This window comes from Molossus molossus, unplaced genomic scaffold, assembly GCF_014108415.1.
Source record: "Molossus molossus isolate mMolMol1 unplaced genomic scaffold, mMolMol1.p scaffold_m16_p_19, whole genome shotgun sequence".
NCBI lineage: Eukaryota > Metazoa > Chordata > Mammalia > Chiroptera > Molossidae > Molossus > Molossus molossus.
The window spans coordinates 45,211,424-45,237,661 of NW_023425354.1; the positions used below are offsets into that span (position 1 = coordinate 45,211,424).

Genomic DNA, 26,238 nt, shown 5'->3' on the forward strand with positions numbered 1-26,238 from the left:
AGCCATGCAGGTAGATGAGCTTGATGCGGAGGAGTAGGAAACGGAATTCAGTTGTGGGTCGAGGACTGAACTCTGGGTTGGCTCCACAGGGGCAAGGCCAGGAGGGGCACCAGGGGAAGAGCACCAGACAGGAAGGGAAGCAGGACGACGACGGGCACGAGCAGCCAGGACCGGAGGGCTCGGCGCGGGCGTCATGTTTGTCCAGTGCCTTTTAAGCTTATTTGTGCTGCATTCTGGTGGCACCTTTGGACTTTGTCCAACAATAATATTTGCAAGGGCATAAGTATATAATTACTAAAACTTCTTTTTTGTTATTAATCCTCATCTGAGGATATTTTTTCCCATTAACTTTGTTAAGAGGGAAAGAGAGAGAGAAACATCGACGTGAGAGAGAGACATCGATTGGTAGCCTCCCACACACCCCAGTGGGGGCCTGGGATCGAACCTGCAACGAAAGCCGATGCTCTAACCACTGGGCAACATTGTCCAGGGCTATCAAAAAATTTTTTTAATTATGTGTGTCAGTTGTCTACCAGTTTTGTTTTGTATGCGGTACCGTTGTGAGCGCTTGGGAGACTGCCGGAAAGGGCAAAGAAGACCGAACCCCAGTCCCTGCTTATCTACAGTCAGTAGGGAGGACTTGTCAGTAGCTGTAATTTAAGATAGAACATGACATGTACCCCGAGAACTAAAGGGTTAAGAACAGATTTTATAAGGGGGACAGAATACTTCTTGCTGTAGAGAGATAGGCTTCATGGGGGAGATGGAAAATAAATTAGGACTTAAAGAATAGGTCTTAAATAGAGGGTGATAAGGCGAGAACATTCCGTGTGAGGACAACAGTGAAAACGGGTCTCTCTGCATTCGTTTGGCTGAAATCGTTCTTAAAATTATGGGAAAGCAAAAATGAAAATGGGCCATTAAATAATTTGATAATGTTTACAGATCCTAAACTGAAAGAATCAAAGCCCATCCACGTGCAGAGTTAGCTTTTCCTTTCTCTTGTATTTGACTTCACTGTGCCTTTAGGACTCTCCTGGGAGTCTGTTTCTTTGTCTCAACTTGTAGCTACATTAACAGCTTTGTTTTATAGTTGACCAGGAGAGCCGAAGTCCAGGGAGGGTATTTGTGGGCAGTTTCTGTTGCTCTGCACACTAGCTAGGAGTGCCTTTGCACTGACATGTCTTTTTACCCGGAGTGGTCCATGAGCTTTAGGGGCAGAGAGGTTGAGTTACCTCCTGAGTCCTTCCTGGAGCCAGGATCGGCGCTCTGGAGGATCCTGACGCCCAGGCTGTTTCTGTGGTATTGACACTTGCAGGTCGAGGCAGAATTGGTCTGACTCTTTTTGTTCTGTCTGCTAGACTCGCCTGGCTTGATGCAGAAACTGCCAAAAGATTGAAGGAACTTGGAGAATTAAAAACTGAAGAAATGGACAAAATGCAAAATCAGAGGTAAATATCTGCTTCTGAAGTAGGGAAAGATAAAGCAGGCCTGTCCTATATTATCCAGCTATTTTAACAGCTAAGTGCAATTGTTTAAAGGTGTAGTCACACCTTTATGTTTATCGACTGGTTGGCTGCTTAAAAGATTTTGAAATCACCTTAGAAGCCTACAGTGGAGCCCCGATAGGAGAGCAAGGGAGCCCTGGCTGCCCTGAAGACAGCTGGGGTGACCGTTTTGTACTGTCCTCTAGGCTCTGTTTGCTTGATGCTGAAGGGATTATTGAACTTGAACTTTACTCTAGGGCCACGATTCCCAAACTCTGGGTCGTGACCCCTTTGGGGGTCGAATGACCCTTTCACAGGGTTTGCCTAAGACATAACAGTAGCAAAATTACAGTTATGAAGTAGCAATGAAAATAATTTTATGGTTGGGGGTCACCACAACAGTAGGAACTGTATTAAAGGGTCACAGCATTAGGAAGGTTGAGAACCACTGCTCTAGGGTCATCTGGGTGGACTGTTTGCTAAGGACCCTCATGCTGGTTTTTAGGTCTCTTCTTTGTGTGTGTGTGTGTTGGGAGTGGGGGGTCAGACTGTTTAGAGAGAAGAATCTTCTGATTTTCCTCCTGGAGGGTAAGGATCTAGATGCAGTGTTTTAGGGGCTGAGTTGTGAGTCTTACCACTTGGTATTCAGCATGCGTACATGGTCCCCTCCTTTCAGTAGGAGCCTGGGCTGTGACTGACATCTCTTAGTCAAGAGAGTGAGCAGCCCGACTTCTCACAGAGCGGGAGAGAGGTCTAACTTCTCAAACATCCTTGTCCTCCACATTTACACAACCCCCTCCCAGCTCACCCAGGCTTAGAGACACCTGGTACCCACTCAGTCTTGTGCCTGTGTAAGTCAGCAGTGCACATTGTGTGGATTTTCAATCTTACCCATTGCTGGCTAAGAAGTCAGCTTTCTCAGGTTAGCTAAGTTCACATGACTTTTGACCTTTTGCTTTCCAGCACCATTGTTTTCCTTCTCTTTGTCGGTTTGTGTCTGACTCTATTACTGTGGAGTTTGAGGAATGGAGCAAACTTAGTTTCGTTTGTTCAGTCTTCTACCCTCTTTTTTTTTTTATCCTCACCCGAGGACATCTCTCGACATTTTGTTCAGATAGAGTGGGAGGGAAAGAGAGAGAGAGAGAAACATCGACGTGGAAGGGACACATCGAGTGGTTGCCACCCGCACGACCCAACCAGGGCCGGGGACAAACTGCAACCGAGGTACGTGCCCTTAGTGGGAACCGAACCCAGGTCTCTCTGGACCACAGGCCGACACTCTAACCACTGAGCCAAACTGGCCAGGACCAGTCTTCTACCCTCTTTACTTGTTCAAAGGCAGCCATTATTCTTTTAAAATGTACTGAGAGCCTAACATTCTTCTTCAGGTGTTCGATGCAGGACCAGCGGTGTTGCAGCTACCTGGGAGCTTGTTGGAAATGCAGAGTCTCAAGCCTCAGTCAGACCAACCAAATCAGAGTCTGCATTTTAACAAGACCCCTAGGGGACTTGTGTAGCCATTACAATTGGCAAGCATTGTGGGTTTATAATTTGATTTTCCTTCACCTGGAGTGGTAAATAAATATGCAAAATGAGATATTTTCTTGCTTTTGATTTTAATTTTCTATTTTATTTCTAAATAGTGTTTCTGCTACCCAGTTAGCAGACGAGGTAGAGAAGGCGGTTCTGAAGCGTTTGAAGCCTCTGCTGGCCAAGGCTCAGGTAATCTGCTTATCTCATTTGCTTGCCTTTTGGAAGTTCTAGAATAAAAAGGGTTGCTACAGAGGTTACACTGACCCTTTGTAGGGCTGAGTGTCTGGCGGCGGGAAACTGCGGTGCTGAGCTGTGTGCTCGTAGTGTGGGCCCCCTGTGGGCACCCGCAGACCACCCACACACTGTTGTGTCTTCCATTGTGGGTTAGGGATAGAGACAGTGGGGAGTGAGAGAAAGTCCCACTTTGGAGAAAGGTGAGAGTTTAGTTTGGGGAATGAGTTTAGATTGCAATTTCCATCTCAGTCAAATAGGTCTGCCGGTTATGTTGTGTTCAGTAACTGCGCCCACTCTACCCCTGCGCTCTTCCACTTCAGTGGTTTGAGATGGCTGACTTTGTTTTCCAAAGGAGAGAGATGTTAGGACAGCTTCTGTGCACAAACCAGGGCTTTTCTGAAGGTGAAATTGCATACGGCATCACCAGCAGGTCGTGTCATCCTCCTGTAAGCAGTTCACTGAATGTCAAGGCCAGACCCTGTAGATCCACCTGTAGACGGCAATAGTCTGTCTGTGTGAACAGACGAGGCCACAGAACAATATTATCATCTTAAATGGAACAAATAGCAATCTGGGTCCCTGAAAACGTCACTGAATTTCTGTAGCTGTAGTTTAAGAAATGTTGAATTTTTATGAGAGTCCTTGGGAATCTCAGGACTATAGAACTGGGAGGGATCTTAGAGACCAAATTGTCCCACCTTCTCATTTTATCAACGAGGAAACTGGAACAGAGAAGTGGAGTAATTGCATAAGAACACACAGCTACTCCAACAATGTTTACAAAGTTGAGGGACGGAAGAGGGCAGAAAGCCAAGGTGAACACACGACGTTTATTTCCATGAAGGCAGTGCTTTGAATGGCTGCAAAAAGCCCAATGTTGCTAAAGCTGATGAACAGTTCCACACAAATTCTTCTGTTACAGAATTCATTTATACTAATATGGGTTGTACATTTTTGTAATTCATGAACGTGCTTGTCTGTTTTAATAGAGAGTCAATTCTTCTCTGGAAGCAGATAGTCATTTGAAGGATCGATCATTGGTAAACTCAGCGACAGCCCAGCCTGCAGAGGAGGTATGTGTGAAACTATTATGTGACGATGTCTCTGGTGTAAGGAAAATGATGCGTACATTACTTTGCAAACACTAGATTATTCTACTAAAGAAGTGGAAGTTATTTTTCATTCTTACAGTGTATATTTAGCATTATGAGTTAGATCAGCCTTGCAAACAGCTCACAGAAGTCTCTGGAGCCACAGGTTTTTGTTAGTGGCTCTTCTCTCTCCTGGTGCACTGCGTGGCCCTGCATGTTGATGGCCTTCGGCAGAACAATGGCTGTCCTCATTTCCTTTCATCCAGCCTTGTTCTGCTCATTACTGGCCTGATTTCCTTTATACTTATGGCCTGATATTTATTGTTGGGCCAGCATGTTTTGTGTGCCCAATAATGACCAGTATCTGGCCTCACAGAGAGAAAAGATAGCCCAAGAAAAAATGATAACATTAGAGAGGAAAAAAGCGCACACGTTTTTGGTTGTCCCGACTCTGGAGGACCAGTGGGAGTGTCCCCACCTGCCCAGGGCTGTGAGTGGCAGGTGCCGACTGCATCCACTGAATCTTTGTGCGGGTTGGAAAGAAGTTATTGCTTTATGTGCTCAGAGCAAGTGGGAAAGGTCCAGCGTTAGAAGGAAGTTGGAATGAAGCTCCACCGGTCCCACCACCTTGGGAACAGGAAGGAAGAAAGTAGATTTCGAGAATGGGTCCCTATTAGAATTAATATTTTAGCTGCAGCATATTTTCATAATCTTTGTGATTATAAATTGATTGAACCAGTTATTCTGTGACAGAATCGCATGTGAGGTGAGGCTTCTAAGACTGGACACTGGAAGCCTACATTTAGCTCTTATAAGTTGGGGACGCTGTGGCTGGCGTTTTGTGCCGCGCAGCCACCAAGTGCTCCTTCTGCCCCAGCAAAACAGGGCGGCTGACGTCTGATCCGGGGAAGCAACTCCATGTGGCATTGTAATAAGAAAGAAAAATGAAGTGATTATAAATGTCCATGAAGTGGACATATTTTAATATTATTAAGAATAATCAGCCTTCTATATAAGGATTATACAATAGGCATTAAGTGGTCTTTAATATAATTTATTGAAGAAGAAAAGTAACTCGTCAGTATTTAGTATTCTGGGCTGCTGTTAAATATCAGGATTGTTGCGCCCTGGCCGGTTTGGCTCAGCAGTTAGAGCGTCGGCCTGCGGTCCGGAGAGACCCGGGTTCGGTTCCCGCTAAGGGCACGTACTTCGGTTGCAGTTTGTCCCCGGCCCTGGTTGGTCGTGCGGGTGGCAGCCACTCGATGTGTCCCTTTCACGTCGATGTTTCTCTCTCTCTCTCCCTCCCACTCTATCTGTACAAAAAATGGAAAAATATCCTTGGGTGAGGATAAAAAAAAAAAGGATTGTTGCAAAGAGATTCCCACAGAGCACCATCAAGAGTCACTGTTTATAGCCCTGGCCGGTGTGCCTCAGTTGGTTGGGCATTGTCCCATGCACTGAAAGGTTGCTGTATCGATTCCTGGTCAGGGCACATGCCCAGGTTGTGGGCTCAATCCCCAGTTGGGGTGTGCCGGAGGCAGCCGATTGATGTTTCTCTCTCATATCAACGTTTCTCTCTCTCCCTCTCCTTCTCCCTTCTTCTCTTTCTATTGTTTTTTTTTTTTAATCCTCACCCAAGGCCATTTTTCCATTTTTTGTTCAGATAGAGTGGGAGGGAGAGAGAGGAAAAGAGAGAGAGAAACAGCAACGTGAAAGGGACACATCGAGTGACTGCCACCCACACGACCAACCAGGGCTGGGGACAAACTGCAACCGAGGTACACGCCCTCAGCAGGAACCGAACCCAGATCTCTCTGGACCACAGGCCGACGCTCTAACCACTGAGCAAAACCGTCCAGGGCTCGCTCTCTCTAAACATAAAAATATAAATTAAAAAAATTGTAAAAAAAGAGTCAATGTTTATAAATAACTGAATAAAAACAAACAAAAAACCTCATTGAAGTTGTAATGAAGTAAAAAGAATTATTTTCCTGTTAACTTATAAGAGGGCTGTGGGACCTTGAACATAAATTCTCAGAATTCTCATTTCTGAAATGGAGAAGATTCTTGCTGTACCATACAAGTGAAATACAACTCGAGGTAGATTTGCTTCTAGACAAGACAGACTCTGGTATCCGGACAAAGCTCTTGGAAGGGCACCATTATAACATATTTGTCTATTGCTGCTGCTATTGCCATTAACTGGATTTGCACATGAAATATATTTTTCTGAAATGTAGGAGTTTGTTTTAATTTAAAGTTTTATATGCATATGGCCAAACATTCAAGCAATTCAGAAAGTATAATATAAAAAGTGAAACCTCCCCACAAAGGGATGCCATATGCTGGTCTGTGCCCAGGCTCGTTCTCTAATATAGTTTGGTGATCTTCCATGTCAGCACACTGAGACTGTTCTTGTCTTTGTTAAAGGCACATGGTATTCTGGACATTCTGTTCTTTATAGATGGAATACATTACACATACAAATGTACACGTCTCCATTAACCAGACCCGTATTACTGGTTTAGTTGTCTCTAGAGTTTTTGTGATTTTATTGTATTGGTTATTCAACTAATTTGTATTTCTTTAAGTTTTCTGAAGATAAATGCAAAAGTGTCCTCAGGTGAGGATAAAAATAAATAAATAAAAATGCTTTGCAAATTGTAAAATGCTTTGTGAATGTCAACAACATAAGATCAAGAAAGGGTGATCAAGCTGTCCCAGGTTGTAGGTAGAAGGTCCCAAGCAAACAATTGTGAACTTTGTGATGTCATGAACCAAAGGCATTGGATCAGAAGAGAGCAGATGCTCTGGAATGTGAGTGTGTAAAATGATCTTTTTCTGAGTATAGCACGAGAGATATTTGCTTTACCAAGTGGCAAAACAGATGATAATGATACTTTACATGGACAGTAATAGTATTACTTGGTTAACGCTACTGTTTCAATGACTGGTAAAAATTGAACTAATGTTACTGGTTTTGATGTTTACTGACTTAGCCAAGGTTTGACTCAGTGTAGAAACTCTGCCAGGTAGATCCCCACGTGGTTGGCTCCTTGTGATCAGCATTAATCTTTAAGTTCCTCTGTTGTCTTTGTGTTGCTTTTCCACCCCCTCCCTGTTTCACAGGCTACTGCTGTTGATTGTAAATCCAACAACAGTTGTCAGCTGGATGATATTTTGGAAGATACCGCTCATGTGCTCCGGGATGTGACTCACTCTAAGATCTTGGATCCTGACTTCTTAGCCACCTCCGGGGACAGCCTGTATCTGGAGACCATGATGTTCCGGATGGAGGAGATGGAGGTGAGGTCTGGGCTGCAGGCTCCGGTGCCGCGGGGGGCTGACCTCTGGAGTGCAGACCCTCCCTCCTCGAGGCTCTGTAGGTCAGAATCACACCACTGGTTTTAAATCCTAGCCCAACTGCCAATCAAGTGTATGACCTTGGTAAAGTCACTTACCCTCTCTAATAAGTAGGGTGTTTTTAAAGATAAAATGAGGCATGAAGTATCATCAAGTCCTTAGTAGCTTATTGCTTGACACATAACTCAGGAAGTGATCAATATTAATTTACCCTGATATCATTGATGTGATTTAGAAAACACCAGGACCGTGACTTCTTCGTCCCTCGGCTTGTAAATGCTGTTCATTTGCCTCTTCTCCCTGGCTAGCATCTGATCCTGACACATCACAGACAAGTCTGCCTTCTTTAATCCATGATCCTACTTTAGAATGATTTGCTCAGAATGTTCAGTCTAAGGCACTGCCCGGCCCAACCCCAGGATTGTTCAGAGCAGGAAGCTGAGACACGTTAAGGGAGTAAGTGTTCTGGCTAAGGTCGCAGACTAGTTCCCACCAGAGCAAGGGTAAGAATCCCTCCAGGTCTCCTAACAAACAGTTCAGCATTTTTCTCACAAATGCACTGTGACTAAATCTCATTTTGGCTTCGCTGCTCAATACAAACATTATAGAGAGGACAATTTTTTGTTGTTTTTTGAAAATTTAAAGATGTCTAGTTTATCCTAGCCTTCTAACTTATTTCCCAGTGTTGGGGGTAACTTTCTAGACCTGAAGTGTCCAGTATGGTAGTCTCTAGCCAAGCATGGCTATTTAAATGTAAATTAATTAAGACTAAGCACACCACTCATATTTCAAGTGGTCAGAATGGTCAGTAGTTTGTGGTTACTATGTTGGACATGGCAACTATACAACATTCCCATCTTCACCACAAGCTCTGGTGGGCAGTGCTAGTCTGCGTTAGATTGATTACATTAATGGCTTCATTTTGTTTTAGATTCCACCTCGTAAATGAATGGCTCCCTGGCCTGGCAGATGCTCATTTCCGGCGGTGCGTCCATGTCACATGTGTCTGCTGAGCTGGGGCATTCTTACTGGCTCTGGTTTGTAATGAAACAAATTGATTCTCATAAATTTTCCTTTTTTTTTTTTTTTTTAAAGAAATACCAGGAAACAGTTCGCCAAAGATATAGTAAAATTGTGTATACTGATCCTCATCTTTGGATGCAGGAAGAAAAGAATGGTGAGTGTTCCCCTCATGTTTCCCCCCCGACATTATTTCCTGAAAAATTTCAAACATACACAAAAGTTGAAAAAATTATACATTCCTATACCCACCTTATAGATTCTACAATTGACATGTTGCTGTATTTGCTTTATTTATTTATCTTTTACCCATCCATCAATTTCTCTTATTTTTGGATGCATTTCAAAGAAAGTCGTTGAGCCCTGGCCAGTTTGGCTCAGCGGTTAGAGCATTGGCCTGTGGTCCGGAGAGACCCGGGTTCGGTTCCCGCTAAGGGCACGTACTTCGGTTGCAGTTTGTCCCCGGCCCTGGTTGGTCGTGTGGGTGGCAGCCACTCGATGTGTCCCTTCACATCGATGTTTCTCTCTCTCTCTCTCCCTCCCACTCTATCTGTACAAAAAATGGAAAAATATCCTCGGGTGAGGATAAAAACAAAACAAAACAAAAAAAAAACAAAAAACAAAGAAAGTCGTTGACATCAGTACACGTCATCCTAAACATTTCAACATGTGTATCCACAGCTCGAGCTTAATGTTTATGACTCTTTTTTCTTTTGAGGTGAAATTTACATATAATAAAACGCACAAATCTTAACTGTGTCATTTCATGTTTTTTTTTTGTTTTTGTTTTTTATCCTCATCCGAGGACATTTTTCCATTTTTTGTACAGACAGAGTGGGAGGGAGAGAGAGAGAGGGAAACATCGATGTGAAAGGGACACATCGAGTAGTTGCCACCCACACGACCAACCAGAGCTGGGGACAAACTGCAACTGAGGTACGTGCCCTTAGTGGGAACCGAACCTGGGTCTCTCCGGACCGCAGGCGGACGCTCTAACCGCTGAGCCAAACCGGCCAGGGCCATTTCATGGGTTTTGATAAATGAATGCACCTTTGTTATCCAAATGCCTATCAAAATATAGACTATATATCATCACCTCAGAAAGTTCCCTTATGCTTCTTCCCAGTTAGTTCCCCACAACCCGGGCAGCAATTGTGCTTTTCCCCCACTATAGATTAGTGATGTCTGTCCTAGACTCTGGTGTAAGTGGAATCATACGTGCATATATTACTCTTTGTCTAAGACTTCTTTCATTCAGCATGATGGTTTATAGATTTATCTGTTACTTGTTTCCTTTTGCAACAGATTCAGTGATTTAAAACACAGAATCATTCTCTTACACTTCTGGAGGTCAGAAGTCTGAATTGAGTCTTAAAGGGCTAACTCCGAGGTGTAGGCACCTTCTCAGGCTGCTTGCACTCCTTGACTTCTGAACATACTACTCCAGACTTCGTTTCTGTTGTCACACTACCTTCTCTTCCATAGTCAAATCTTCCCCCCTTACTCAAGCACAGTGTGACTGCCTATTATAAGGACACTTGAGTTACATTTAGGGTGGCCTTCATAATCTGCGATACTTGCCCCATCTCAAAAGCCTTAGCTGAAAGGCCCTCTTGCCATAGAGGGGAACATTCCGTTTCCAGGGATTAGAATGTGGACACCTTGCGAAACCATTATTCAGTCTACCGCAACACTTGTATCAGTAGTTCTTTCCTTTTCATTGCTGAATAGTATTCCATTTTATGCATGTACTGCATCTAGTTTATCCATTTGCTTGTGGATCTACATTTGGTTGTTTTTGGTTTTGAGCTATTAGAAATTAATCTGCTATGAATATATTCGTTAATAGTCTGTGTAGACATACATTTTTATTTTTCTTGAATAAACACTTAAGAGCAGACTTGCCAGGTCATGGGATAGGTGGATGCTTAACTTTATAAAAACCTGCCAAACCTTTCCCCAGAGTGACTGTGCCATTTTACTCTCCCATCTAATTGGGTTCTTGTTGTTCCATATCTTGCCAACATTTGCTGTTGTCAGTCTTTAATTGTAGCCATGCTGGTGTAAGTTTCTTTTCTATGGTGAAGAATGAGGTTTAGAACATTTTCAAGTGAATATTGACCATTATATCTTCCCTTATGAATTATTCGAATCCTTTGTACATTTTTCGAATGAGTTGTCTTATTTTTGAGTTGTAGGAATTCTTTATGCATTTTGGGTACACATTCTTTGTCATACATAGTTCTTTTTTTTTTTTAATCATCACCCAAGGGTATTTTTCCATTTATCTTCAGATACACTGTGAGGAAGAGAGAGAGAGAGAAATATCAATGTGAGAGAGAGAGATTGACTGGTTGCCACCTGCACAATCCCATCTGGGGCCAAGGACCGAACTGCAACCGAGTTATGTGCCCTTGACCGAATTGAACCCATGACTCTTTGGTCCACAGGCCAATGCTCTAACCACTGAACCAAACTGGCCAGAGCTTAACAGCTTTATTAAGATAATTTACATACTGTAAAATTCACCCTTTTATGCTGTAGAGTTTAGTAGTTTTTAGTGTATTTACAGAGTTATGCACATCACTGCTCATAAAACATTTTTGTCACCCTAAAAGAACCCCAGCATCCACTGTCCCCCGCACCCAGCAGCCACTGATTTACTAACTGTTTGCAGATAGTTTCCCCATCTGTGGCTTGCATATTGTTTTCTAAACGTGTTTTATTATAGGAAGATACTTTTAATTTGGATAAAGTTGAACTTTTGAATTTTCTTGTATCGTTTTTGCTTTCTTTGATCTCAGAAACCTTTGCCTACTCCGATTTGAGAAGAGAGTGTCTTGTTTTCCTCTAGAAACTTTACGGTTTTAGCTTTCATTTGTAGGTCTATGATTCATCATGAATAAAAGTTGGCCTGTGGTTTGAAGTAGAGATTGCAGCTCATTTTCCCCCCTTGATGGATATCCATTTGTTTTCATACCATTTGTTGAAAAGACCTTAACTTTTCTCCTCCACTTGTAAGAATTCATAGAGACACATTTTGGCTGCAGTTGCTAGGCTACTATCACCATTTTAGCCGGGAAGTGTTACTCGAATCTGTTTGACTCAGGCTTATTGGTTACTGCCTTCCTCCGTGAAAGGAGGTGAATAAAACGTGGCTCCACATCAGCTCTGAAGGAATTTGAGTACGGTGAGTGCGGAGGGATGTACAGGAAGCTGGGTGCAGGTGCTTCACAGTCAGTCGTATGTCACATGTAATTTTTTTCTAACCTTCACCTGAAGATATGTTTTTTTAATTTTATTTTTTATTTTAGAGAGAGAGAAACATCAGTGTGAGAGAGAGAGACATCGATGGTTGCCTCCCATATGTGCCTCGACCTGGGATCAAACCCGCTGCCCTTTGGTACATGGGACAGTGTGTCAACCAACTGAGCCACCTGGCCAGGGCGTCATATATAATTTAAAATTTTTTTTGTTTATTTATTTTTAGAGAGAGAGAGATGGAAACATCGATGAGGGAGAACATCGATTGGCCACCTCCTGCGTGCCCCCCACTGGGGATCGGGCCCACAACCTGGGCATGTGCCCTGACTGGGAATTGAACCAATGACCTGTTGGTGCATGGGTTGATGCTCAACCACTGAGCCACACCAGCTGGGCAAGTCACATATAATTTTTTTTAAATATGTGTTTGGGGTGCAGTCTTAGAGCAAGTGTTCACCGTGTCAAATGTTGACAGAAGAATGAGTTATCTAAACACAGTGCTGATTTGTTCCTTTTATGTTTCTGTCGTTTTCAAGCACTCTGTTCTTTGCTGGCGTTGTTGTCTCTCTTACCCCCAAACCTTGTCCTGCTCCGATTTCATCAAAACCACCCTTAAGGCCTGGCTCGCTGGTCCCGTGGGCGGAGCTTGCAGCGCTCCCTGGGATTCCTGGATGGCAGCGCGGGGCTCCCTTCCCCCGGGGCCTGAGCTCCCAGGGACTTCGGCCTGTCCTGCTGGCATGGAGCTCTTTGGGGAGGGGTCTCATCTCTTCCAGCTCGGCCCCAGGCTCTCTGAGGCCAGAGAGTTGTTGTATTCAGTGTGCCTCCGACTGCTCCTATCCCGAGCCTGGAGCAGGGAGGACCCTGCTGATGGTGGCTTAGGGAATCAGTGGGCACCTGAGCATCTTGTGTGGAAGTGGAGGAAAGGGCTATTTGTTGCACTGGTGGTTTGGCCCTTGGCCACAATGTTAGGTTGCATCATGTGAAAGACAGTCTTACCTAGGACTCCGTGTTCTCTTTTTCCAAGGGCAATTTGAATTATTAGTCACTATCTATGACTCTGCATAACGTCTAGGTATACAGTGAAAAGGAGCTCTTGAGAACACTAAGACCTGAAGTGAGTTTTTGGAGACGTTATTTCCAGAATCAGGGAGTCATAGTAAGAACCCTGTGTTTCTAGTTGTTCAGATGTTATGTTTAGTTGCATCACAAAACCAAATTTAAAGTGACTTTCGAATTGTGTAGGGTGTAATCTGTAATCCTCTCTTTCTGTGAACAGTTGAAAATTGATTGTACTCAGCAATATTTTTACAAAAACTGACCTACACAGTCAGTATTTCTGACAGTATAAATCACAAGCCTACAGATGAGTTAGAGAATGTTCCTTGACTTAGAGGTTCTCCTCACCTTAGAGAAGGACAGACCTTCCTGCACTTGCAGTGCATTTAAGTGATAAAAACTCCAGGACTCAGAAGAGCTGGCAAGCCTGCCAGGCCTAGTTAATAAGTTAATGTTTTGATAACATCATGCAGATTTTCCAGCAATGCCACAGACAAATTAAGTCAGCTAATTAAGTGCTCAGTGTAAGTGGGGATTTTTCCTTCTCCCCAATCAAACCATTTAAAGGTTAAAAAACAAACCCAACTTCTTAAGCCTCCTGAATGGGTGGCTGGGCCCTAATGGACCCGCACGGCCGGGAGGCCGGCTTGGCACCGCTTCAAGGAGTCTTCCGGCAGAGGCCTACAGCGGAGCTCATTTCTGAAGAGCGACTCATTGGCTTGTGTCTGTGTAACTTTATTTTTAAAAATATTTTTTCTATATTGATTTTAGACAGAGAGGAAGGGAGAGGGAGAGAGATGGAAACATCGATAAGAGAGGATTGGCCGCCTCCCGCATGCCCCCCACTGGGGATCGGGCCTACAAACCCTGACCGGGAATTGAACTGGTGACCTCTTGGTGCATGGGTCAACACTCAACCACTGAGCCACACTGGCCGGGCGTGTCTTTATAACTTTAAACTCACCTTTTTATTTAAAACGAACATCATTTTTCATTGCACTGCTCACTAAACTCATTATGCTTACCAGGTGCACACATGGCTCCCTCACAGGTCGCTGGCCACTGGGACAGCCTGGTATGTACACCGACTCTTCTTCTTACCAGTCACTTTAAGCCTCTCCTTTTCTAGAACAAACCGTCGCAGCAGGAAGGGAAAGGCCCCTTTCTCCTCATCCGATGAAGATCACAAAGGCAGCAGCCAGCAACAACTCTGACGTGAATGTCCCGAACATCATCGTGTTAGAGAGGCCCTGCAACGGCAAGTAAGCGCTAAGGACACGGCCCGAGGCCATTGTAGTTGGTCGCCTTTGATGTTGCTCAGTTTCGCATCCCTTCAGTTCCCACAAGACAGAGAAATTCTTCTTTTGAGCAGGATCTTGCCAAACTCAAAGATGGCTCAGTAGAGTAGCATGTTTTTGTGTTGAGCATAGAATAGGTTGCACCTTAAGGAGCCTGGTTTTTGCTGTTGAAAGTATCACATTGGCACCGTGATCTGCTTCAAGAATTCTTTTGTCCACGGGACAGGGACCCCACCACGTGGAGGGCTAGTCCAGTGAAAGGGGGAAACAGTGTCTGATGTTAACATGTTGAATTTTGTTCATTGTAAGAAAGAAATGAAATTAAGTCTTTGGTTAGCAAACCAGCAGGGGGAATGAACAGTTTACCCTTGCTTACAGATGATTTTCGATGTTGTCCTAATTTTTGTTTGCTCTCAGTTCCCTGGATGAAAGTGTGGGAACAGAGGAGAAGTCAGAGAGAAGAGTGGCTCCCCTTCTCTCCCCTTCAGAAGATTCCGAGCAGAGAAAGGGTCGAACGGCCCTGTGCGTCCCCCCCGGCATGCGCCGCAGCATCGGCGACTACTGCAGCCGCTTCGAGCGGTACCTCCGGATGGTGTCTCACGAGGCTGTGGGCTCCTTCAACCCGTGGCTGATTGCTGAAAGGTCAGTGAGCTGTTATGTGCTGGGTGCAGGAACCAAGTGCCGAATGCTAACTGACAGAAAGGCTGGGGAAGGACTGGCCAAGGTCATGCTGTGCCTTCGGGCCTTGGGGTTCCAGTGGCTGCTTTTGGGCTAGTGCCCAGGTTTCCCTGCCAGCTTTCCTTTTTCCGCTGGAAGAGACTGTAGAAGAGCCTAGGCAATGCCACCCCAAGGAGCCTGTGGAGCCTCCCTTCCTAGTCAGAGGCACACTGTGCAGACCAGGGAGGACTTCCTGTTGCCGGCAGTGAGGGCCCTGTCCATCAAAGAACACAGAGTATTACTCGCTCAGGGACAGTGTGATCGTGACATCTTCACGGTTGGGACAAACCGCACCGAGGAGCAGGCCTTGGGGCTTTGCAGCCTGATCGCTAACCCTTCTCCTTCCGAGGGTCACCGCCCCTGAGAGAGGTCCCTTTGGGAGTGCTAAAATACAGTCCCCCGCCACTGAATTTTCCAGGAATGGGTAACCTTTTTTATGTAAGTAGTTAATTGAAATTCATTCTTTTTAAATTGGGCCCAAGTTTAAATTCCTCGTGGGTATCACTTTCTTACAAACATGCAAATAGTTTTTCATCGTAGAGCCCGGAGGCATACTGTGATTCCATCTTTCTTGAACCAGCTCTCACCGTATTCTAGGAGCAAACAACTGCCTCTTTTTTATTTGCTTGTTCTTTTATGTGTGTATTAACTTTGTCCACACACTAGCCAACATCTCGATGTAATTTTCCTCAACAATCAGTTCATCTCTGTTTCTTGCCTCCACCCCGACTCTCCTGAGACTCTCCTCCTGCCCCAGCGGGCTGGGCTGCTCCCCAGGTCTGCCACGGGGGGCCCAGAGCAAGGCCTTCCTCCTCCACAGCCCGAGTGAGCGCGCCTCCTCCCAGGCCGGGGCTCTGCTTCCAGTGCCCCCCTCGCCCTCTCTCTTGGTTTACTCTCCTACTTGGATAGCGCATATCCTGTTTTGTGTATAGGAGGAAATTTCTTGTGATTTGCCTGTTTGAAAGTGTCTTTATTCTATCTTCACACTTGATTGATGATTTGGCTGAGTTTAAAATTATGGGTTTATTTTTTCCCTAGAATCTACACCTTCCTTTACTTGTGGGCTGAAGGCGGGACTGTCACTTGGCTGCCAGGAGCAGGGGTGGAGACCCCCAGCCCTGCCCTCACTCCCCCCACCCCCCATCATGGTCCTCAGTGCCCTCACTTCCGAGTCTTTGTTTTGTGAGACAGAGCAGCTTGCTCCCCGGGCCCCTCCCTGGACATTACTAGCTTTCGGCTCCCTCTGCCTGTCGTCTGTCCTGCTGGGTCAGCCAGGGGTCTGCCACGTGCGCTTCAGCTTCAGGGGGTCTTGGACGTTTCTCATCTACTGTGGTCTTACTTTTTTCCTTTTAGATGGATGTATCTGTTTATTTCCTTTTATTTCAGTGGAGTTCTGGGTGGGATCAGAGAAGATCACTTATGTTCAACCCCTCAGGTTTAACCTGAAGTGCTTTAATCTGCCATGCCCTTGAGAGAGTCTGAGGCCTTTGGCTCTGGCAGAGATGACATCTGTTTTGTGGGGGAGAGAGCAGGCGAGTTTGACTTGCTCCGTGTGCGGACGCTCAGTCGGCAGTGTGCTCTCTCGTTTTCCCAGAACCGATCTGGGTGGTCGGGCTAACTGGTGTGCTGGGAAATCCAGAAACAAGCCAGGGAAGATGGACTGCTCCTTGTGTGTTCTTACCACTTGATAAATGATACCCTTTGTTTCTTGTTGTTTTGTTGCTGTAGGGAAGCTCTCAGCCTGTAAGGAGTAATAGGTTAAAGTGTAGGGAACAGAGCTATTAAACTGTGCCTGGGTTTTGACAGATGTTCTCCTCCTCTGCTGTTCTTTGGCCCTCCAGTGACAGTGCTTCTGATTTTCTCGTTTTGTTTCTGATTTGAGTGTTCCAGAGTGAGAGTTGTATTGATCAGATCTTGAAAAATTATCCTAAGACAGTTGACTTCACTTAGCCCCTGCGTGAGGGAGAACATCGATGGTGTTTTCCTTCGGTGTCTCCATTCCACCTCACACCTGGAGAAAGCCCTGCTGTGGGGCTCAGGGCAGGCGGTGGGAACTGACGTGAATGAGAGTGGTCGTGAAGGGAAAGGCTTTTGACGAAAGCAGACTCTTAAGGATTCCTGGTTTAAAAAACACATCAGGAGACTTCTGGGTGAAAAAGACAGATTGAACATACATATAGATTAATCTTTATCCCCTGTATCACTTCCCAACTACGTGCTACTAAAAGAATAAGTAAAAGGCATGAACATGTAAATGACAACAAACAAGAAATAGCAATAACATTTTGGACGCCATAAAGTAGTTGGACAAATAGCAAATGACTTAGCAGGCCAGAGAGAGCCCGTGCTTGCTGAGGGTGAAGCCAAGAGCCAGGCTGGTTTAGGCAGAAACACCTGGTGAAACGCAGGCAGGAGAAGCACCGGGTGCTTGTGAGGCACAGGTGCGACCAAGCCCGAAAGCAGGAGACGCGGCGGAGACGCCCGCTCTGGACTAGCAGGCGTGATGAAGGCGGGAAAGGCGCGTGGCCCCTGAGCAGGTGGAGCGGCTCCGAGGAAGCTGAGACCGTGCAGGGAGGAGAACAAAACATTAAAACAAGTGAAAGTCACTATTCTCAGAGAAATAAGTGAAGCTATTACACCATGAAACAAAAAAGAACAGGATATTATTTGTAAATGTTTTTATTATTTTAGGGAAAGAGGAAGGGAGAAGAGAAACATTGATACGAGAGAGAAACATTGATTGGCCGCCTCCTGCATGCACCCTGATCAGGGACCAAACCCACAACCTAGGCATGTGCCCTGCCTGGGAATTGAACCTGTGACCTTTTGGTGCATGGGAAGCAGCTCAGTCAACTGAGCCACACCAGCCAAGGAAGAACAGGATATTATTATTATTATTACTTTGTTGTTGTCAATCCTCACCCAAGGACATTTTTTCCATTAATTTTTAAAGAGAGTGGAAAGGAGTGAGGGAGGGAGAGAGGGAGGGAGAGAGAGAGAGACATCAATATGAGAGAGACACATCGATCAGTTGCCTCCTACATGTGTGCCAACTGGGGCCAGAATCAAACCTGCAATGCAGGTATGTGCCCTTGACTGGAATTGAATCCACGACCCTTCATTGAGTGGGCCAACGCTTTAACCACTGAACTACACTGCCCAGGGAAGAATAGGATATTATTATTTTTTTTTATTTATTTATTTTTAAATTTTATTTAATTAATTTATTTTTGTTACAGATGTTTCTCCTTTTCCCTCCACTGATTCCTCCCTCCCCTGCCCTCCCTGCCCTGTCCCCAGCTTTGTTGTCCATATCCATTGTTCATGCATACATGCATATAAGTTCTGTGGTTTATCTCTCCCCCACCACCCCCTCTTCTGGGGATTGTCAGTCTGTACCCCACTTCCACGTCTCTGGGACTATCCCATTCCTCAGACTGTTATGTTCATTATATTCCACAAATAAGTGAGATCATATGATACTTGTCTTTCTCTGTTTGGCTTGTTTCGCTTAGGATAATACTTTCCAGGTCCCTCCATCTCATCTCAAAGGATAAGAGATCTTTCTTTCTTACAGCTGCATAGTACTCCATTGCATATGTACCACAGCTTTTTTATCCATTCATCTACTCATGGACACTTGGGCTGTTTCCAGATCTTAGCTATTGTAAATAGTGCTGCTATGAACATGGGGGTACATATATTCTTTCTGATTTGTGTTTCAGGCTTCCTAGGGTATATTCCTAGAAGTGGGATCACTGGGTCAAATGGCAGTTCAATTTATAATTTTTTGAGGTAGCACCATATTGTTTTCCATAGTGGCTGCACCAGTCTGCATTCCCACCAGCAGTGTACTAGAGTCCCCTTTTCTCCACACCCTCGCCAACACTTGTTGTTTGATGATTTGTTGATGGCGGCCATTCTGACAGGTGTGAGGTGATACCTCATTGTTGTTTTAATTTGTATCTCTCTGATGATTAGTGATGTTGAGCATTTCTTCATATGTCTCTGAGCCATTTGTATGTCAGAACAGGATATTATTAAAAAATAAATTTTCAAAGAATGAAACAGAAGTTCTTAGAAATTAAAAACATGGCTCAAATAAATTCACTAGAAGGATTCAAAGAAAAAGTCAGATCTCTGGGGAAGTAGAATTAAAAAGAAAAAAAAAACCCTGGATAGATAATAGTGAAGAAAAAATTTAAACGTTAGAAGATTATTCTAGGAGATCCAGTGTCTTAGCCCAGGCTGCCACAGCAAACGCCATAGGCTGAGTGTCTTGAACAACAATTAATATCTTACGATTCTGGAGGCTGGGAAGTCCGAGATTGGGGGCCTGTATCCCGTTTGCAGACAGTTGTGTTCTTGCTGTATTCTCCCACGGCCAAGAGAGAGATCCTCTCTCCTGTGTCTCTTCTGCAAGGACACTAAGCCCATTCATGAAGGCTCCACCCTCATGACCTAATTACCTCCCGAAGGTTCCACCTCCAAATACCATCACCTTGGGGATTATGCTTTAAGATATGGATGAGGTAGGGGGCACACAGATTTTCAGTTTATAGCATCCCATATCTGAACAATTGGAGTTCCAGAACCTGAGAATGGAAAATGGAGGAATGAAGAATGGGGAATTATCAAAAAAATACATTAAGAAAGTTTTCCAGAAGAGTGTAGTCTCTAAATTGGAAGAGTTTATGATTTGTCCACTGCAAGTGAGTGAGTGAATAAACAACTAAACAAATAGAACAGAACACACCATGGCACGTGGTTTTGGAAAGGAAATGTGAATATTCCAATGTATGGAAAATAGGGTAAAAAGTTCAGCGAGTTAAAACGGGGCCGGTTCACATGATCAGAACTGAGAACGGCACAGTGTTTCAGGAACAACTCTGCTAGCGGGCATTAGAGCATACTTCCAAAATTAACCCACACTCAGCTCAGCTGGGTCATCAGTTAAAGATACAGGTCAAATAAAGACACTTCCAGGTGTGCAAAGTTCCTGTGTGCTTTCTCAGTATGCTGAGGGCCTGCCGCTGGTGCAGGTGTGCATTGAGAAGGATGAAGGCAGGATGTAGGAGACTTAGACTCCAACAGGGAACTTCCAGAAAAATGGCCAAGCTGTTTCCAGGAGAACTCGCCAGTGAGCGTGGGAAGCAGCCCGTCCAGATTGGAGTAGGAGGACAGAGAGCTCCAGGGGAGGGGTTCCCGGACAGGGACGGCAGGGTGCAGACGGTGAAGAGAAGGAAACAGACATTACGTGATGTGTTTGAATGTATGAGGAGGACCTTGGCGCTTCATAGTGTGATGATTTCGTACTGGAGAAGAAAGTGTGATAGGAATATGGAAAGCAAAGCAAATACAAAAACCAGGTAGTCACTTAGTGACGCACCTGGTAATTGGGATCACTTCCCCCACCGAGGATAACTCTGAATAGAAAAGCTAGATTAAAAATAAAACACGGCGCTGGAAGGCGTCAGGAAGCTAACTGGGTAACGCCGATAACTGGGGCAGGACCAGGGAGAGGGCAGACCAGGCGGTCACCCCTGTCCGGCACTCTGTGTCAGCTCTGGGCACCGGGCACCGGGATGGCTTTTTCTGGTCAGAGGACAGAGGCAGGAACCCAGGCTTGCCATGGTGGGGGTGGTGGGGGTGCCGGCAGGCCCTCTGCGGGACCCCACTCAGCTCCCGCTTGTCTTAGTTCCTCGGACTGTATCGAGGTGGTTCTAGATTATTGTCCCCCAGGCACCAGGCAGAAGCTAACACAGATTTTCTCTGGTGTATATATAGATCATCTTAGGACCTAAATTACTTTTAGAATTTTCAAACATAAGGCCTGGTGTATTGTATTCACAAAAAGGGCCAGGCAGCAGAGACACGTGGCGACAGGAGCAGACCTGTGACAGCTCCAGGTGGTGGGCTGCCGGACGCAGACAGGAGGCCCGCAGAGACATCAGCTGTAAATTCAGGAAGCTCTGAAAGGCCCAAGTGAGAAGAATGAAAGTCAATGTGTACATAGGTGTATCGTAGTAATGTTAAAGGTCAAAGGTAAAGAGAAGATCTTAGGATCAGCTGGGGGAAGGAAGAAGCAGCAGTGGGAGCCGGAAGGTCCAGCATGTCCTTGGAAGTTCCAGGGGGGAGAGCTCCAGGGGGTGACCGGGCCGAGTGTGTTTCGGGGGGAGGTGCGAGAAGCCCCACCCCAGGCTGCGGCCACCGAGCCCCAGCAGACCTTCCCGGTGGGCAGCGTGAAAGGGTTTTCTGGCCAGAGCACCAAAGTGACAGATGGAAGGTCAAAATGTAGGAAGGCATGAATTTTTTATAAGGTCCATATGTAGATAAAGTCGACTACATAAAACAATAAACCGGTGTCTTATGGGTGTGTGTACATTTCAAACATAGTAGCAGCGTGAAGCCGGGGAGAGGGCGGCGTCAGTGTTGTGAGGTCCCTGCACTCGGGGGGGACGGTAGGCATGTCAGTGAGCGTTTACGCCAGGGGTCCTCACTCTACTCCAGGGGTCCGCCAGGAGAATAGTAAAAGTGTAGCATCCAAGTTCATGATGAGAAAAGGATGTAATGAAAAATTACAAAATCCGAGAGAGGACAAGGAAGAAGAGAGAACATAAGTAAAGGGTAATACTTAGTGTTTTAATAATAGAGCTCAAATACATCAGAATTACATTGAATAAAGAGAACTAAACGTGCCAATTAGAAGACAAAAGATTTGTCAAAATAACCAAGCAGCTGGCATGGGAATGGGGTCAGAGGGCAGGGGAAGAGGGTGAGTGACACTTGTCTACATTTACCTTTTCTGTGTGATTCTGACTTGTGGAACCATGTCAGTGTTCCCTGTATATCCCTCCAAATCAACAATGCTGGGGGACCCTGAATTGGAATACAAAAAGAAGCATAGCAAAGTCATGCTAAAGGGAGCAGGCACCACCCTGCTGGTGTGGCTCAGTGGACTGAGCCTCGTCCCTTGGACTGAGAGGTCCCGGTTCAATTCCCAGTCAGGGCACATGCCCAGGTTATGGTCTTGATCCCCAGTAGGGGGCGTGTGGGAGGCACCCTATTTATTGATGTTTCTCTCCCACATCTATGTTTCTATCTCTCCCTTGCTTTCTAAAAAAAAAAAAATCAAAAACATATTTTAAAAAATAAATAAAAATAAAGGGAGCAGGGACTAATAAGAACTAGTCAGAGTAACTTTTGAACATGGTATTTTGACTCTGTGTCCTTTGGTTAAAGACCAAAAAAAAAAAATCTGTAGACACATACTAGATTCCAGGGAGTACGTTTCTTTTACATGGTGGCATGGGTTAATGATTCTAAAACTACTTTATATTTTAGGATTGATCAGATATGTATATTGTAGAAAATGAGAGCCAGGTTTTGAGGGGAAGGCTAAAATGAATCATTTATTGACCTGGGATTGGTGGTATTATGAGTTTATAGTTTCTGCTGGATACAGAACTAGCACCTGCAGTGTGTGTGTGTGTGTGTGTGTGTGTGTCTGGGTCTGTCTGGACAGTGGCACCAGTAGCTGTGAGCACACTTGGTACCTAGATCTGTCTCTAAATACTGTTTTCCCATGAAAAGGCTCCTCGGAGGAATGGCTGATTCCGGGACGGGGGCTGGGAAAGTGCAAGATGAGCTGGAACATCACGTTGTGCCAGAAAGGAGGTGTTCAGAGAAGGATGGGCACGTCGAGAGGACCCAGAGCCAGCCTGAGGGGCTTCTACTGGCCAGTCTGGGGCATTTTGAGTATCAAAACAAGTAATAATAGTAATGAATTACAAACTATTGAATAAAGTTTCTATAAGGCCAAGCCTCTACGAATGAATGTGTACATACATACATATATACTTAGATACATACATAAAGGAGAAGGGAAAATTCTCTATCACAGTAGACTGCCAACTACTAGATGGAAAAGGAATCATGGGATCAGAAAATCAGTGTTGGCAACCCTGTAATCATTGATTCAGGTAAGTTTGATGAGAAACAGGATGTTGACATAATCACACAGCATCTCCCCACAATATACTTATTCATTACAAAGGGGAAATGCCACTTCACAAGGGAGGAACCTGGCCGACATCACTGTAGCCAAGGGTTAACGATTCACATCGTCAGTAAGGAGGTAACAGAAGCGCTGAAGGGACACGATCCCGTCTTTGGCTTTTGTTCCACAAGTGTGCATCCTGACCCACCCACGAGGGAGCGTCAGACAAACCTAGGCTGAGGGACGTTCTGCAAAAGAAGGCCTTTTACAAGTAAGGTCCTGAAAGACCAACTGAAAACAACTGCAGATTAAAGGAGAGTGAAGAGACAGGACGGCGAAACCCAGCCGGGGGCTAGACTGAATCCCGGACGAGAAAAGGTGTTCTTTCAAAGGCCAGTTGGCAAGCTTTGAGAAAGGTCTGTAGATGAGATGAGATAATAGTATTGCATCAGTGTTAATGTTGTGATTTTTACAATAATGGTTATTTAAGAGAATGTCCTTGTTTTAGGAAATGTAAACTGAAGCGCTTGAGGGCTATCGTCTGCAACTTACTCTCAAACAATTTCGGAAAGTTTGTGTGTGTGTGTAAAGAGAAAGAACTAATTTGGAGTGTCCTGCCCCGTCCCATAGAGCAGGCACGCACCTGTCTCTGCGGGCGCTCAGGCAGCTGTCCATGGTGGGGCTGGGCTGGGACTGGGTGGCAGCTGATTAGTCCCTGGTCATCTCTGGTTTCAGCCATCCAAGGGGGAGTCCACCCAGGTTATAGTACAGGCCTCTCCTCTAACCTGGCTTTGGGATCCAAGTGCCGCTGTCCTAATGTCTAGGAACGCGAGGCCTCTCACCTTGTTGTCTTTCTCAGAAGTGTCTCGGCTCTTCTTGGCCTTTTGAATTTCCGCTGAAATCTTAGCTTACTGACTGGGTCAGTTACCAGCTGCGTAAAAGATTGGCGCCCACTGTTGGCCGTGCCGCCTCCAGCTGCCTTGTTTATCTTCTAGCTTTTCAGAGGAGCTGGTCGATGAAGCGCTGGGGGCCGTGACTGCTGAGCTTCAGGACGTGTGTGAAGACTACGCGGAAGCTGTGTTCACCTCGGAGTTCTTAGAGGCTGCCACCTGAAGGCTCTCCGGACGGCCCTGTGTCACACTGGGAGTGGCGGCACCGCCCTTTGATTTGGGCCACAGCAGCTCTCGCTCCTCCGCTGTCTGTCCAGGCCCAGAGGCGCTGCCTTCTGAAGGGCGGACATGCGGTGAGGGCCTCCTCGCGGCCTTTGTCACTGTCAGAGCAGTGGTTCTGGTGGTTTGTGGTGGGGTGTGTTACACTGATTCGTGCCCAGGAAACATGAATTGATTATGACAGTATAACATTTTCTGAATGTATGATTTTCCTACTGATACATTCATGCACTGGCTCAGTTTGGTGATCAGGATGTTTTGAAAAGTAATAGCTAGGTATCTCAGACAGGGATTCGAGTTGCTGTTGGACCCATGGGTGGATTAGTGCCAACAAAAGTGCAATTGCTGTCTGGTCCCATCGCCTGGCTTGTGTTTCCATGTTTGGCAGTTTCCCAACAGGACACCTGTCCCCACTGGGCTCCAGACCTGTGGGGAGCCCAGGGCCAGTTCTACTGCCCAACTTCTGCTCTGTTGCAGCTCATTCAGGATAAGAACCCGCCAGTTATCTGTGTACAGTGAGCACACGTTTCTCTGATGTTCACTTCCTAGGTGGGTTTTCACATTTGAGTTCCTCAAAGTCTCCTATTATTGGTTAACATATTCTGATATTCAGAACTTTCTCTGAATTCAGAGGGAATGTGCATACCTCGAGTGGGCCTGGCCTCCTGTGCCGGGTCAGAGGTCAGAGCTCACTTCTACCTCCGGCGGGGCCAGACCTTTCTGCCTTCCTGAACCACAGAGACCTGTGTGGGAGAACAATTCCCATGGTATTTAGACCTCGGGGTCTCCGGAGAAAGGAAGAAACTTACAAACCATACAGTTTGGTCCTCGATGTCTTATAAGTCATATTTACCAAGAGAAAAAGCCCCTGTGTTTTCAGAAACTCTGAATTCAGAACAAGGAATGTGTGTAGAAATAAGGCCACTGCCTGGGAAAAGGTTCCCTTTATGTTTTGCCTGAGGCTTGATGAAAGAGATGTAAAGAATGAGTGATGGGAGAGGTACCCCTTGAATAATGTGAATCTTTTCTGTAACAGTGTTGTCATCGGGGATTTTTCTCTGAAGTACAAGTATTCCAGGTGATCATTTGAGCTGCTTGGACCCACTTATTTGTATAAAATTGATTCTTGTTTAATGTTAATGTTTTCTTGATTAATCTTATATAAGCTCAGAATTTAAAAGGCTTCATGGGAAATTGAAGTGTTTAATTGCAGGAGCTGAATGTGCACACTGGAACCGATAGGATCGTCTGTCATTGATAGCTTACAGTGCTTTGTGTGGCAGTGTTTCCTCTGCTGATTTTTTAAATAAACTCAGTATTTTAAAGTATGTACATGTGTGTTTGAAATAATTGACATCTTTTTTCCACAGGCAACGTGAAGTGTGATATACCCCTGAGACTGCTTTTATGTTGACGTGAGCGTAGCGGACTGTTTGCCACCTCACCCACCAGGAGGAAATAGATGAGGGGGAAGCTAGTGTTCACGGGGCACACGCTGTGTGCCTGGCAACGCTCCGAGCGCTTCCCGTGTGCTCACTGATGTACGCTCATGTCTGTGTGAGGCAGACACCCTCCTGTTCTTATTTTACAGAGGAATAAAGCGAGGCACGGGACGGGAAAGACTGCTCAGACGGCCTGTGTTCAGGGACGCCGTGCTCACGGATTCACTGATCCCACGAGAGTTCACACAAGGGCCGTCTGCGCTCGGCCCCACTCAGCCGTCCTGGACACGTCGCCAGGAGCGGCCCTTTCCTCAGCACTCCCTGTCTGCCCTGGTCAAGTCCAGACTCCTGTGCTCTGTTTCAGGATCCTTCCAGTCTCCTGTTCCTCCTACCCGAGGGTCTCCGGTCTCTGACTCGGCATGGGAGAGGCTCACCCCTGCCTCCTCTCGGGGTTACTCCATAGCCCAGGGGTGCGGGGAGTGGCAGCCCTCAAACACAAACATTCCCGCTGGTAGCCTCGCCCCCGGCCCCCAGAATCTGTGTTCTTCATGAACAAGGGCTGTGT

General features: G+C 45.6%; 1 protein-coding gene across 3 annotated transcripts in view; it reads left to right on the forward strand.

Annotated features, from left to right (window-relative positions):
* The window catches only part of KIAA0753 (KIAA0753 ortholog), a 67,623-nt gene extending 42,153 nt beyond the window's left edge, over window positions 1–25,470 (forward strand). For all 3 annotated transcript variants that reach the window (XM_036268239.1, XM_036268238.1, XM_036268237.1), the window contains exons 11-18: window positions 1,362–1,451; window positions 3,131–3,209; window positions 4,244–4,327; window positions 7,475–7,651; window positions 8,804–8,885; window positions 14,178–14,310; window positions 14,764–14,988; window positions 24,058–25,470. In XM_036268239.1, the coding sequence (XP_036124132.1) occupies window positions 1,362–1,451; window positions 3,131–3,209; window positions 4,244–4,327; window positions 7,475–7,651; window positions 8,804–8,885; window positions 14,178–14,310; window positions 14,764–14,988; window positions 24,058–24,175 (988 nt within the window). In that variant the 3' untranslated portion in view covers window positions 24,176–25,470. The remainder of the gene's footprint in view (window positions 1–1,361; window positions 1,452–3,130; window positions 3,210–4,243; window positions 4,328–7,474; window positions 7,652–8,803; window positions 8,886–14,177; window positions 14,311–14,763; window positions 14,989–24,057) is intronic.
* Window positions 25,471–26,238: the final 768 nt, after the last annotated feature.